Source organism: Mytilus trossulus, chromosome 3 (genome assembly GCF_036588685.1).
Source record: "Mytilus trossulus isolate FHL-02 chromosome 3, PNRI_Mtr1.1.1.hap1, whole genome shotgun sequence".
Classification (NCBI taxonomy): domain Eukaryota; kingdom Metazoa; phylum Mollusca; class Bivalvia; order Mytilida; family Mytilidae; genus Mytilus; species Mytilus trossulus.
In genome coordinates, this window is record NC_086375.1 from 73,278,185 (window position 1) to 73,293,043 (window position 14,859).

The following is a 14,859-nucleotide window of genomic DNA, read 5'->3' on the forward strand; positions in this document are numbered from 1 at the left end:
TTATGATTTCAAAATAGTTTTGTACCAAATACTGTGACATTTGGCGACTCTTTTGAGAGATATGGACCTTTTTAACAATGCTATACAATGGTTTTTGTAAGTGTTGCTTACGAACCGGCTTGATAAAGATTAACATTGGAAACTATCAAACCGCAGCTCCCAGTATTATGAGTATTTGAAACATCTGTTTTTTTATCATAAATTCTCCGCTGAAAGGGAATTTCGAATTTACCTTTGATGATAGGACGTAGTCTTTGAATAATTTTAAAATAAACAATCTACCATGTCGAGTTCTTTTGAACTACGCATTTTTAATCTTACTTCATCTGGTTCTCCACTGCAAGAAATGAAACTGTGGTCCTTTCTTGTAATATTTTAACGTGACTTTGTGCTAATTTCCTGAATTCAGATACATAAGTAACATTCTTCAAAATTACTATATAGAAAAAGAAGTTAAATTATGTCCCTTCGGCAGGCAGTTACAGTATAAAGCACACATAGATGTTGGTTTTACGAAATTTGTTAATGATATTGATTAATGTAAACTTACATGTAAATGTAACGGAATTTGATGAGACTGTTATTAAAGTGAGAGGGTTAGCGCTATAGAACCGGGTTTAACCCACCATTTTCTACATTTGAAAATGCCTGTACCAAGTCAGGAATATGACAGTTCTTGTCCATTCGTTTTTGATGCGTTTTGTTTTTTGATTTTGCCATGTGATTATGGACTTTCCAAATTGATTTTCCTCTGAGTTCAGTATTTTTGTGATTTTACTTTTTACACCGACAAAACTTTTAAAGCATGATGCTCGCTGTGAGTATTATACTCTTTTCCAAACCTCTTCTGACTAGCACGCTATAAAAATCTGATCATCAATCTAAATGTTAAATTGTCTGTTAATAATAGACATGTATTTGAGTGATGACTATAATTAAATGTAAACACTGTTTAATAATAAAACAGGATGAATTCGTCCCTCAAGGTTTCCTTCGTGTCAGATTTACCCCAAATCAGCGATTCCTCCTCTGATGAACTGTTCGTCCCTGTAGGTACCATTCATGTCAGATTTCCCCCTACTTCAGCGATACTACTTCTAAGACTATTCGTCCCTGTATGTACCATTGATGTGATATTTATCCCACTTAAGTGATACCACTTCTATCGGAAGGTACCCTTCGTGGAAGATTTACCCCCACTTCAACGATACCACTTCCGATGAATTGTCCGTCCCTGAAGCTATCATCCATGCCATATTTGCCCCTTCTCCAGCAATACCACTTCTGATTTATTTGCCATCCCTCAAGATATCCATTTAGATTTACTTCTAATGGAATGATTCCACTCCCGAAGAACTGTTAGTCCCTGAAGGCATCATTCATGATTTACTTTCAGAATAGCGATATCCTTTCTGATCTATTGTAGTTTTTTGAAGATATCGTCTTTGCTAGATGTACTATAGTTCTAATGTATTGTATTTCCTTGAAGGTATGGTCTTTGTCAGATTTACTATACTTGGGCGAAAAGTAAAGGCAACAGTAGCATACCGCTGTTTGAATTCAAAAATCGATTAAGAAGAAAACAAATCCGGGTTACAAACTAAAACGAAGGTAAAAACACCAAATATAAGAGGAGACCCACGACACAACAGAAACACAACACTAAAATGCAACATACAAAGAAACGAACTATAATATCATAATGGTCATTTTCCTGACTTAGTACAGGACATTTTAAGAAGAAATGATGGATTGAAACTGGTTTTGTGCCTAGCCAAACCTCCCGCGTAAATGGCAATATTGAACATAACATTGAAATGACAACATTACATAACATGACTCCAATACAAATAAATGGGAGAACAATGCAGGACAGAAAAACACAAAAAAGAAAAGCTCTCAAAAGGTACCAGGCTAATAATCTAATACGCCAGACGCGCGGTGCGTCTACATTATCTGGTGCAACAAAATTGGTACCGTTGATTTTATTAGATTCAACAGTGAAGTCATATTAAAAAAGTTCGAGTGCCAAAACAAATACAAGGTTGAAGAGCATCGAGGACAAAAAGTTCCAAAACGCGGTGCTTAATACGGTTAAGGTTATCTGCATGGGATATGTTCCTCTCTGAAGGCCTCATCATTCTATTGCCTATATTGTTCATGAATAAATACGTACGTAAGTTATCTGCAGAACGATTTTGTTCTTGAAAATGCTCTGATTATAATTTGTTCACGCAAATTGAAGATTCTGCGGATTCATTTATTTTCGTGGGTATCAATTTTCATGGAATAAGGAAAACGTCCATGTTCGTGGATATTTGATTTCGTGGTTTTGCAGAAGTCTGCAAAAATCCTAAAGAAGTTGAACATTTGATTTCGAATTGAGATAAACAGAAATAACATGGAAGTATGATTTTATCAGCAGGACTTGGAATTGTGCTAATTTTCACCATAGTATAATTTATAGGGCCAAATAATTATGAAATTTATAGACTAATTGATGACGGCTTAATGCTATCTTTTGTTCAAAAACGGCGTCTGGTATTTTTTGGTGTTCAACAGCTCTTCCCTCACTTGTAGTGTGAACCAATACTTGAATGTTTCTTTTATATTTTCGGTAATGAACTTTTGTATTCCCATATTGATCTTGAAACAAAACATGTAATGTGTTCTTTGCATTCCGATGAGTGAATTAAGAAATTGTAACGAAAGATACACCTAGTTTAATTAAAAGATTAATATGACTTGTAAACAGTTTTTACAAAAAAACATGTATCGATTGATTGTTTGTTACTTGCTAAACGTCCAGTGGCAAATATATCATGCATAAACAATATATAAGATGAGTATTTTCTGCAAGGTAAGTCCACCGAAATGAAGGATGGGAAATTTGAACTTTCACTGAAAAAAGAAGATAAACTGGACAGGAACATACATTTCCCAAGCAACATGATACCTACGAACCCCTTATTGAGTTGTTACGAGGTTTTTTTAACGTGCAGTGATCGTGAGAATCTCACTACATGAATGATATAATTTAACGTCATCATCCCGACTCCACACAGCCAAGAAAAATGGATGCTTTTATCCAGCATTCTGCTATATTCAAATGGAGCTCTATATTTCCCGCCCATCATCTTGGACGACCTAGCTTTCTGAATTTACATATCGTATTAACTGTTTATTTGTTCTCGAGATCAAATATTTACCTCTTGAAGTTAAGGAACCAAATAAGAAACAAGAGAAATTTAACTTACTCAGCCAATAAGGTTTGTTATATATATAACCTCGGTATTCGAGTGATGACTTTTCTCTTCGATTTTATCTAGAGACGAAACACAGAACATGGTATGCACATGAAATGTTACGTGTTATAACCCAAGATAAAGCCGACGATATAAGGCATCAATCGATTAACGAAAATAACGTTTAACTAGCCTAATTGGTGGTCGAGATGTCTACACCACTGTAGTACAGGCTAAGTTAGTTTTATAGTTCAAATGTTGCTGACGGAAGAAAACACATTTGCCAACACTGTTTTGCAGATCTAACATTATGGACTCCAGGTAGCATGCAAGATATGTTATGGTTCGACGCCCGACTGAGAAAAAATAAAGCATCAAACGATTGTGTTTGCTACTTTTTCACTCTGCAAACGGAATAAGAATTATGGCTAATATTTCTTCATGTCTATCAGCTCGCCAAAATCCATCTCAGTATGTCGCACCTTGTACGAATCAATTATGAGATGTGATATTTGCAATTGGAGATCAAACATAACATCATCAGAATCTTCATCACCAAGACAGTACCTTGTTCCATTTATATAAAGATAAGCAGTGTAGATGTGCTGTTTTTGTTTCGTTTGGAAGTGCCGTTATGCAAAAGAGAGATACAAAAAGAGAGGCAAAATAAGTCACAAATGAACTGACAACGTCATGCAAAAAAAGAAACAAAAAAAGACAAACAAACTGACAAACAATATTACACAAAACACAACATAGAAAACAAAGACTAAGCAACACGAACCCAACCAAAACAAGGGGTGAATTCAGGTGCTCTGGAAGTATAAGCAAACCTGCTCCACAGTCGTGTTGCTCATGGGAATACACACCCGGTAATAAGTCTTATTCAGTAGGTCACACTCGTGAAAAGGGGACGTGATTGTAGTTACGACATTATGAGCATGTTCGCTAGCGGTCAACCAAGTTGTGCGATTATGTAAATTGCGATAACATTGTTTTAGATTATATATTTTTTGGACTCAATGTTTGAATTCTGTTCTGTAGTTTGCTGAATAAAATATGAATTAGAGAAAAATTAAGTTTCATGAACAAAGAGTTTATGAATATTTTCTATCTGAACTGTTATTCCGATATATGTTGTCGGCCAAAACACAACGTGATTTCGCCACACACGTTGATTTTGATATAGCTTGTACAGAAAAAATGTGAATCGCCAAGTTTTTTTTATATTCGAGGCTCACCCTTAATTTACGGAATCTTCATACATTGAAACGTCTGCAGTGTTTTTCCTTAATGAAAATAAACTCATCATAGATACCAGGACTAAATTTTGTATCTACGCCAGACGCGCGTTTCGTCTAAAACAGATTCATCAGTGACGCTCGAATCCAAAAAAGTCAAAATGGTTTATGGTGACGTGATTATAATCGATCATCTACTTTCTCAAGTTTTCATGAATGTATCAAAGTTCCAGTTTGGGAGAAAAATATAATGTGAAAATGAGATTTTAATTATAACATTATTTGCTTATAAATACGTATAATAAAAATGATAAACAAACAACCGCATGATAGCAAATTCTTTCACACTCAATTTCAGTAGGAGTGAAAAATTAACTTAGTTAATATTTGTATGAATGAATACTAATGATCTATCACACTAATCTTTTTTTCACTGATGCCACATGTGATAACATAAATCTTGAAAAATGGCTTACTGTCTTATAATCTCGAAATGAAAAAAAAATATGAAATAACAATAATATTATTGTTCAACTAAAGTTTCATCGGTCTGTTTCGATTACGTCGTGTAAAATACAAAATTCAACAAGCAAAAACTATTTGAAATCCCTTTCAACAGCTTATATTATTATTTAAAGGGGTACTTCTGAGTGTCAGAATTCACATTTAAGTGAATTTTCAAGATTATTTGGTTCATATTTAATTTTCTTTTGCCTCATTCCGATCTTAGTGTTATCAAAGTGTTGATATCTTCTCAGAATGACCATCCTTTTTCTTGGGGAGGTTTATTAAGTGGAGTAGGAGGGTTAAACTTAACATTAGCATTATGCGATCGATTCAGAACTCCGTTCATCCATGGCATAGATCGTGGTGGAGACACGACTCGAGTGGTCCGTTTGTTCTTGTCTCGACTTCGATTATTCCAATATGAAGCTCTGGATCCACTTCCAATATTTTCAAGCATAAGTAAGCGTTGTTCCATCTTTTGCAAGCGTTCTTCGTCTGCAGATTGCTTTTCTGTCAAAGTATTTATTTGATACTGTTGATGTACTTTTTCTTTCATCAGTTGTTCTATCTGATCTTGCTGTTCTTTCCTATCGTCTACACTTTCGTCATGCAATACTTCTAACTTCATAATTTGGATTTTTTGTCGTTCATTTTCCTCCTCTATTTCATGTATTTTAAGCAGCTGGGTATTGAGTTCTACTTCCTTTCGTTCGAGTTCTTGCTGTTGTACTTCGAATTTCTTTCTCAAGTTTTCGAGTTCTTGATTTCGTTTGTTCAATTCTTCCTTCGACTTTTGGTCACATTTATCGTTAGCACGTAACTTTTTATTCTCTAGCTGCAGATTAATAATCTGTTGTTGAAAAATGTTTAACTTTTCTATCAGTGTCCGATTTGTTCTTCGTAATCTCTCATTTTCCTCTTTCAGTTTGTTTAACTCCTCAACTGAGGAGGCATTTGGTTGCTCGTCCTTAGATTTTGTTATTCTCTGAAAAAGATCAGCTATTGTAGGTGCAATTCTAACCAATTCTTTTTCCAGTGCAGTTAAATCGGCTACTGTATTTGTTGTTTCTCCAGATTCCAGAGCCGTTCTGACAGCGTAAACAGCACTTGCCGTATCGTTGTTAGGTGTGCTCGTTACAGAGGCTTGTCGAATAAGGCTTGTTGGAGTCGTCAGTAAGTTTGGCGTTGTTGTACCACTTTCATTTGTTGGACCCGGAAGTTGTCTTAAAATATCTGGTACTGATGGTTTTATTTTCTTCTCGCCTGTTTCTCCATCTTTTGAGCTTATTCCTGTTCCCCCACTCTGAATTATAAAATAAATGAGTACTGGTATTTAAAAAAAATATTTGTCATGAATCAAGAATTTTAATATAGGAGCAATATGAATAAATATGTTCATACATTTTCATTCCATTTATTTTGATTTTACTGTTGTTCTATTGGGAATTTCAAATATTTTGAAACATAGTAGTTTCTGTGATATTCCACTGTTAACATTGTGTTTTTTTGTGAATGGAATTTTAGCATTCTATATCAAGCATTCGCATAAAAACCAGACATTTTAATGGGTCCACAAAATCAAAATTTTACTGTTTAATGTGTTTTATTCATATGACATGGCTCTGTACTTATACATCCCATCATTGTTTTATTGTGTTATTGTAAAACATTTTGTACTCTGTCATTTTCGCTAATGTGCAATATGCCATTATGCCATTTTGTGTTTCTTTGATGCATATGACGTTGCTCTGTACTTATACATTCCGTCATTGTGCTTATGTGACATTTTTATATTCTTGTCTTTAATTTATTTTTGCTAATGTGCTTTTTCTGCATGCCCTTGTGCGCTTCTTTGTTACAAATGTGTTTGTGTTGATACTGATTAAAATTATAAAACAACAGTGACTGCTGTACCCCTTTTTTCGACATTTTTACCTATTTTGTCTATTTGTTTTGTTCATATATCGTTGTCAATATAATGAAACTTGATGAAACTGTCATACAAGTGAAATGTTAATCTAGCTTTTAAACCAGGGTTTATCTTCCAATTTCTACATAAGAAAATGCGTGTACCATGTCAGGAATATAACAGTGTTTATCCATTCATTTGGTATGGCATAGCTTTTGATATTGCCATTTGATTAGGAATTTTTCCTTTTTAAATTTTCCTTGGAGTTCAGTATTTTTGTGTTTTTACTTTCAGTGTATGAAACAACGAATTGTATGTTGCACAGTCATAGGTATCTATACCAAATAAATAAGTAACGAGCAAAGCAAACCATATGTAAAGTCTATTCCAGTGAAAATAAGAATGTAAACTAATATTCATATATGAAATAAATACCATGCTGGACTTTGCTGATATTGGTCTCTGTTCTTCTGACTCAGCCTGTGATACAGAATCTAAAAAGGAAAGCATTAGCTCTTAACCAATCTATTATTTGTATGAGGTTGTTCAATAGTCCATTAGTTATTACAGTTTTGTGATTTGAAACTTACTCTCTCATTTAACATGTTCAAACTTGAAAATCGCCTTAATTGAAAAATAACTAAGTCGCCGGCAGAATAGAACGAGAAAACGTAGAAACAAGTAGGAGTAAAAGAAGTCGACAAAGAAGTCAAATTGGTTTCTAGTGAAATAAATAGGATTAATTACGAAAACATGAGAATAAAATCTGAGAGGCTTAATCACCAATAAAAATTTATAAACAGGAACACTAACAACTTATCAATTTTCCACTACATTTGTTGATTCAATGAGGTCTAAGTGCACAATTGGCAAGTAAATAACCGTACAAGATGAACAATAATACATGAAATACAAACTTTACAATGACTATTGAAAATGTTCTAATTTTACCTGACATATCGTCTTGATCAGATATTCCTAACTTTTCCATGACTTCTGCATATCTGTTTGACGGGTCAGTCTGCATCAGTTTACAAAATGTTTTATAACCTTTTATACCTGACCGTATTAAAGCACTCAAAAACTTTTCAGCTTTCATGAATTTTGTATTTGGTTGGACTGTTAAAATCATTTCTTTGGTTTCAGCATTGAATCTTCCTGCTTTGAACAACCCTTCTGTCAACTCTTCAACCCGAAGTTCGTGCTTTAAGAAAGTCCAGTTTCTCCAAAGTTTTCTTTCATCATCGTCAACCATCGATTCAACTTGCTTTTCTTCCATATTTCACGAATTTGTTGATTTCCAAAATTTCAATATTTACAAGGTTGGTATATTTAACAAACTCCTTTGGTTAGTTTAAACTTCAAACATTTCTCACAAATCTTCAATGCCAGAATAAAGTTCTGATGGAAGCTTTATCTTTTGATAGTAAAGGTCAGCGGTATGCGTGTAATACGGATCATTTTACAAAAACCCTAACGGTACCTCTGAGGTTCGCCAATATTTTGTTTAAAACATATTGGTTCTATTATCAAACAATCTTTTGACCATTATTCTCTTAATGCTCTAGTGCTTTAAACATGACAAACGTGATACAATTGTGATCAACAATTAAAAGAACAAATATACAATATATATTCAATAGGTTTTTATCCTTCGCATTCATTAGCGTCCCTGTTTGAATCTTAGTAATAACTTCATTACTAAAATGAAGCAAAGGTAAAGTAATCAATTATGAATAAAGTGTATCTATTATACTGAAAATTGACATTAGATGGTAGTCTGAATACGACGATGTCCTAACGTCCTCGCTATCAGCCTAGGCTATGAAATAATTGTTTCAGACAAAAAATAAACCCCACATCGTTGTCAATATAATTGAGAGGTTAAGTTGGCTATAGAACCAGGTTTAACTCACCATTTTCTCTACATAGAAATACCTATACCAAGTAAGAACTATGACAGTTATCCATACAGTTGATGTGTTTGAGCTTTTGATTTTGCCATTTAATTAAGGACTTTCCGTTTTTAATTTTCTTTGGAGTTCGGTATTTCAGTCATTATGCTTTTTACTTAAAGACCGTCATATTTGTTTGTTTACAAATGACTTTAAAACACATAACGAAAATTGACATACTGGTTATATTTTCTCAGATTATGCACATTTAAGTATTCTTTTGGGACTTGATTCATTTAATTTTGTGAAAAGAGCCGCTTAATCTATAAACTACTAGTGTCCAAGGTTGTTTTTTTTTTTATTTATAACTATAGAATCCAACGAAAATGTCCCTCAAACCCCACAAGAACTTGTGAAATGCACATTAGTTTGTTCAATACTTTTACTTAATATCATTTCAATTTCTTTAGATATTTTTCAATATTTTGAATCGTTTCGTATGGAAAGAAGAAGAAACATAGATTCTTTGATTATATATTCAGATGCAAAACTTTCATCTGGTGAGATCAAATTGGTATGGCGATACTTTTTTCTGGTAGACTTTAGTCTCCGAGGTATCACAAGTCTAGTTGGTATTACTCAGTTTGGACGAGAACATGGAATTATTGTTTGATTAAAATTTTGATTAATTAAGGAATATTTTTCTATATTTTGTTTTTGGTTTGAACCGATCTCCAAAATTTTTTTTAGATTTTGATTTTCAACTGTTTTAACCGCGAGCATAAATGAAGAGAAATTAGTTGTCGAAATATATATCTGATTGGTACCATTTAACATACGGAGTATATATCTCACAGTTGATACGATATTCCAGAGCCTGTATTTCCTATCATGATTTCCTGGAGGTTGAAGCTAACAAGGAAGCTATTTTAAAACCAAGAGTTCCAAGTAAGGGAGTCAAAATCATCACTACGTAAATATTACAGACGTCATTGTTGGTTGCCGTTATGGAATACACAAGTGTCGAAATTATTATCCCGTCCCATATCCCCGAAATTAACTTACCGAATTAGACTTATTATCAGCTTTGTACTTACATGAGCACTGGTGTCACATGTGAAGCAGGATCTGTTTACATTGTCGGAGCGCATGAGATCACCCTGATTTTTTTGTGGGTTTTATGTAGCTCAGTCTTTAGTTTTCAACATTTTTTTGTACTATTGTTTGTCTGTTTGCCATTTTCTTTTTAAGCCATTACGTTGTCACTTATTTTTTACTGATGAGTTTTTAGTTTGGATTCGACTTGTGAGGTTTCTAGTTCTTTTAGTATCTTTAACCTCTCTTTTTTTTTTAATAAATTTCCTGTTTACAAAACTTTTTCGAAAAACTAAGGAGTTTTGATCCTCTATACTTTCAACTTTGAACTTGTTTGACTTTATAACTTTTTTGATTTGAGCATCACTGATGAGTCTTATGTAGACGAAACGCGCGTCTGGCGAATTTAATTATAATCCTGGTACCTTTTGCAAATTATATTTGTATCAAATGTCTACATAATCAAATTAAACTTTGGAAATTACTTTCAATTTAGGAATAAATTTTCCACATACAAATATTTCATTACTTGTCCTTATATGACTATTGTTTAAGGTCATCTCTTCAACGTTTGTATAAGTATGAAATTTTTACCAAAGATATAGGTCCCGATCACCACTGATAAATCCTTTATTGTGGAAAAGCACATCGGGTACAGTAAAACTCCTACCGTTAAGTTTATTACTTTCATACTATCACTCAATGGATACCGCTGCTAATGGAATATCCGTCTTCGTGTGTGTCACCAGCCCAAATTTATTTTCAAAATGCGCATTTATGGTGTAGTAACATTGGTATTTTTAATATTATTTGTATCAAATGAATGTGATCTAATTTTATTAATTGCGCTTGTTGATTTTATGATTTTTTCCCCTATTTATATATATTAGTGGTGGTGATGGCACGCTGGAATATGTTACTATTCAAAGCTCCGTGGTATATAAGTTTGAGAAATTAATAGGAAATATATAAAAAGTTATTGGTCGAATCAAAAGCATCTGAAACTTATTTAATGTCGACTTTTGTCACAGATGTGATTTATATTATGCAACAGATATATTTGTTTTACATTCGACATAAAAGAAATGCGTGTGGTGTTGGATGTATTAGTTGTTTGTCCCTACTAGAAAGGACTGAAATGCCCCCTCTCATTTCCGAAATTTGTCGTAATCATTGTACAGACATTTTTTTTTATCTTTATTTCAAATAAGAGTATAAAAGAATGTCATGACTTATAACATTGATAATTGTAATTGGTAATGTTGAATTTATAGAAATGCATCAAACAGTTTAAGACCACATAACAAATAGACAACAAGAATGATAACATACGGGTTAATTATAATCTGACATCATTCCAAGCATACGTTTGGAAGCCGCTCTAGGATTGCTTCTTCTTAATCCTACGCCACGTCGGTTTCTTCCACTAATTTCTAGTTGCTCCAGTCGATCTTCCAAATCTCTCATTCTCTCATTACTTAATTTTTGTTTGTATTCCAACTGCCCTATTTGTGCATCTTGTACTTCTTTCTCTTCTTGTAGTTTTTGAATTTCATCTTGTTGTTTACAGCTTTCTTCTACGCCTTCATCATACAGTGAGTGCAGCTCTTGTATTTTATGTCTTTGTTTCGACATGTTATTTTCAATTTCTTCTATCTTTAGCAGTTGAACTTTTAGCTCTTTTTCTTTTTCTTCCAGTGCAATTTTTTGATTTTCAATTCGTTTTTCAATGGCGTCCAGTTCATTTGCTTTATCTTCCAGGTCTTTCTTGGCTTCATTTGCACCTTCTCCTTCCTCGCGAAGATTTTTGTTTTCAAGTTGGAGTCTTATGATTCTTTGCTGGAATATATTTAACTTTTCAATCAGCGTACGGTTTGTTTTTCTAAGTCTTTCGTTGTCCTCTCTAACCTTTTTTATGTCTTCTTCGCTCACAGGTACTTGGGCAGTTGATTGCGATATTCGTTGAAAAACGTCGGCAATGGTTGGTGCCAACCGTAAAAGTTCTTGTTCCAGTACTTGCATATCTATATTACTGTTCTGTCTGTCATTAAATTGGCCTGAAATACTTGCAGCTCCTTGAGGTTCATCATTATTCGCAACTCTATTGGTGTTGGGTGCCATTGTAGAAACGTCGAGATTCTCTTGATTTGGTGTTGCCAGTGGTTGTCTCGCCGTTTCAGATCCAGATATTGAAGCGTCAGAGCGCCATGCACGCCTTGCAGACTTGTTTTGTTTTAAGTTTTTCTCTCCTGTTTCTCCGTCATGGCTCGGAAGACTGCATAAACTCTAAAGGAAGGATAGATACAGGTGTTACAAAGTTTCAATATATAAAAATCATCAACTTTTTCGCAAACATCCTGTCTGCGACAGATTCGTTATTTTTCATGGATATTGAAGATCTCAAATGTCGAAAAAAAACACTTTACGGCAAGCAGTAAGAAAATAAAAGCGATTGGATTATCCATAAAATTCTTTACAATGCAATAATTCATTTGTCTATCACGTTGAGCTTTGCCTGATGTGCTTCGCATACTTGCTCATTTATCTCATGATTTATGGTTTTTACCATTCACTAAATATTTTATATATTATTTGGGTGATCAGTTTTAAGAATTGTGTCGGAATGTCACTGTACATTTCTTTTACATTTTATATTTCTAAAGTTCAACTTTAAAAGTTCTGTACACTTTGTCAACTGTTTCTTTCTTTAATATTACAAAATAAACCTACTGTAGAAGATGCAGCTGATGCTGAGGATTCAGGTCTGAATTGTACATTATTATTTACTGTGGTTGCTGTACCTGATGCTCCAGCTGTAAATATACAATCAAAAACATATAGACTGAACAATGGAATTCAATTGCCAGTTGTTCTCATAAGAATTAATTTCAGAGACCAATCAAAAACCGTTTCCATATATTGATTTTAAGTATGTACCTTAATTTGTCTATTTTTTATTGTTATATATTGTTCCATTTTGTAATGTTTTTTTTTATTTTTCAATTTATTCATCTTCGACTTTATCAACATATGTAATGCATTTAAAACATGTGATGAAGGAAAACTAATAATAATTAAAATCTACTAATATGCCAAAACACACAAAACACTATCTTGCAGTTCATTACAAACTTATTATCCCAGGCATAGATTACCATAGCCGTATTTGGCACAACATTTTGGAATTATGGATCCTCAATGCTCTTCAACTTTGTATTGTTTGGCTTAATAACTATTTTGATATGAGCGTAACTGATGAGTTTTATGTAGACGAAACGCGCGTCTGGCGTACTAAATTATAATCCGGGTACCTTTGATAAATATACTGTATACACCACTGGGTTGATGCCACTGCTGGTAGACGTTTCGTCCCTGAGTGTATCACCAGCCCAGTAGTTAGCACTTCGGAGTTGACATGAATATCAATTAGGTGGTCATTTTTATAAATTTCCTGTTTACAACACTTTAAATTTTTCGGAAAAAAATGTACTGGTTTTACTTAATTACTATTTTGATAAGAGCGTCACTGATGGGTCTTTAATATGTAGACGAAACGCACGTCTGACGTACTAAATTATAATCCTGGTTCCTCAGATAACTGTTATTGATAAGTCGTCACAATGATAAAACTGGCGTTCGATTTGAAATTCTTTTTTTTTATTTGCTTGTATATCTGTTTTGAAATGATAAGTGTTTAGTTTAATGCTACTGTCATTGCTTCCGTCTTATTTGGTTCTCAAGATTTTCGTTGCTGTTTGCTTTTCATTCTAATCTGATACGAACTTCTCTTGCAACTACAAAACTTTTTGGTAAAATAGATTTTATAACGTATACTTACTGGCTTCACCTGGTGTAGTACTTATGTTAAGTTTGTCTATAACAGCTTGGTATCTGTTGTCGCTATTTTTTCTCAGAATCTCACAGAAAACATCAAAGCCTTTCTCTCCGGATTGTATTAATACTTTTAGAAATTTTTCTGCTTTCATCTGTCTGGTGTTAGGAGACACATGTAAAATCTCATTCTGTTGGTGTTCAGTAAACACACCCGATTTTACCAATTCCACTAACAGAGCTTCCACATGAAGTTCATTCTTCAAATACATCCAATGTTTCCATAATGTTTCTTCGTCAACGCTCCCCATTATTTATTTTTTTATTGTAAAGAGTTATTCTTTCAATTCAACCATTTTCGCCTCAATTTAAAGACTTATACCAATGTTTCCAGACCTGAAGAAATTAGTCTATAGTCTGTAAAAACCAATAAACCGAATCGTCAGAGGTACGAATAAGGGTATGGTACTTTGTAAATAATCCATCAAAATGGCTTATTATTTTGTTTACATTATTTTCAAATTCTACAAGAAAATACCACTATTATGTTCGCAATGTTATAATAGATAAGTTTTTGAAATATATTCAAAATAACAATAAAAGCAGTCAATAAATTAGATGATCTTTCAATTGACCTTACAATCACTTGATCATCCTTTAAAATTGTAATTCTATCGTATGGAACCTTGCCTAATTGACGCCTCAAACATTGAACTGTTCGTTTAAAATGATGTATTGTTTTAAAACAAGGATGTCAACATAAATTTAAAGAATAGGGCATGACAACTTACGTCCATTTTACATTTTTTTTTGAAATATCAAATAGGTTTATAAACTTTTATTAATTTAAAAATTATCCCAACACCCTCAGGCAAAGTCGAACTAAGGTGCCTGGATTTGTCTTACTTTGTTGTGTCACTTTTTTGTGGTATATTGTAAGGACAAAAGTAGTATACCGCTGTTCAAATTATAATACCGAAATTATTCAAGCATTTAAATTACATCCTAAGAGTTCATATTTATGGGTAATAGCAATATTAGGCAGATAACACAAAAAGGAAAATTCTTTATAGTTTAACACTTGAAACTTCTGAACAAATAAGCAAAACACAAAAAAATTATACTTCAAATTACAG

The 14,859-nt window shown here is 33.3% G+C and overlaps 2 protein-coding genes across 2 annotated transcripts; both read right to left on the reverse strand.

Annotated features, from left to right (window-relative positions):
* Positions 1 to 4,739: 4,739 nt before the first annotated feature.
* LOC134712357 (uncharacterized) lies at positions 4,740 to 8,341 on the reverse strand. Its single transcript, XM_063573816.1, has 3 exons — positions 7,854 to 8,341; positions 7,338 to 7,396; positions 4,740 to 6,296 (listed from the first exon to the last, which is right to left on the reverse strand). The coding sequence occupies exons 1-3, from the start codon at positions 8,179 to 8,181 to the stop codon at positions 5,241 to 5,243; spliced, it is 1,443 nt and encodes a 480-aa protein (XP_063429886.1). The 5' UTR covers positions 8,182 to 8,341; the 3' UTR covers positions 4,740 to 5,240.
* A 2,837-nt stretch (positions 8,342 to 11,178) lies between these two features.
* On the reverse strand, positions 11,179 to 14,205 carry LOC134711022 (girdin-like). Its single transcript, XM_063571451.1, has 3 exons — positions 13,731 to 14,205; positions 12,623 to 12,705; positions 11,179 to 12,178 (listed from the first exon to the last, which is right to left on the reverse strand). Exons 1-3 carry the CDS (start codon positions 14,032 to 14,034, stop codon positions 11,228 to 11,230), a joined length of 1,338 nt encoding a protein of 445 aa, XP_063427521.1. The 5' UTR covers positions 14,035 to 14,205; the 3' UTR covers positions 11,179 to 11,227.
* Positions 14,206 to 14,859: the final 654 nt, after the last annotated feature.

Excerpts from the sequence above, each read along its gene's own strand:
- LOC134712357 (XM_063573816.1), bottom strand. The coding sequence starts at position 8,181 with ATGGAAGAAAAGCAAGTTGAATCGATGGTTGACGATGATGAAAGAAAA. Across the intron at positions 7,397-7,853 it reads TGATCAAGACGATATGTCAG|ATTCTGTATCACAGGCTGAG; the intron begins GTAAAATTAGAA and ends TTTCCTTTTTAG. Across the intron at positions 6,297-7,337 it reads TATCAGCAAAGTCCAGCATG|AGTGGGGGAACAGGAATAAG; the intron begins GTATTTATTTCA and ends TTTATAATTCAG.
- LOC134711022 (XM_063571451.1), bottom strand. The coding sequence starts at position 14,034 with ATGGGGAGCGTTGACGAAGAAACATTATGGAAACATTGGATGTATTTG. Across the intron at positions 12,706-13,730 it reads TACTACACCAGGTGAAGCCA|CTGGAGCATCAGGTACAGCA; the intron begins GTAAGTATACGT and ends GTATATTTACAG. Across the intron at positions 12,179-12,622 it reads CATCAGCTGCATCTTCTACA|AGTTTATGCAGTCTTCCGAG; the intron begins GTAGGTTTATTT and ends TCCTTCCTTTAG.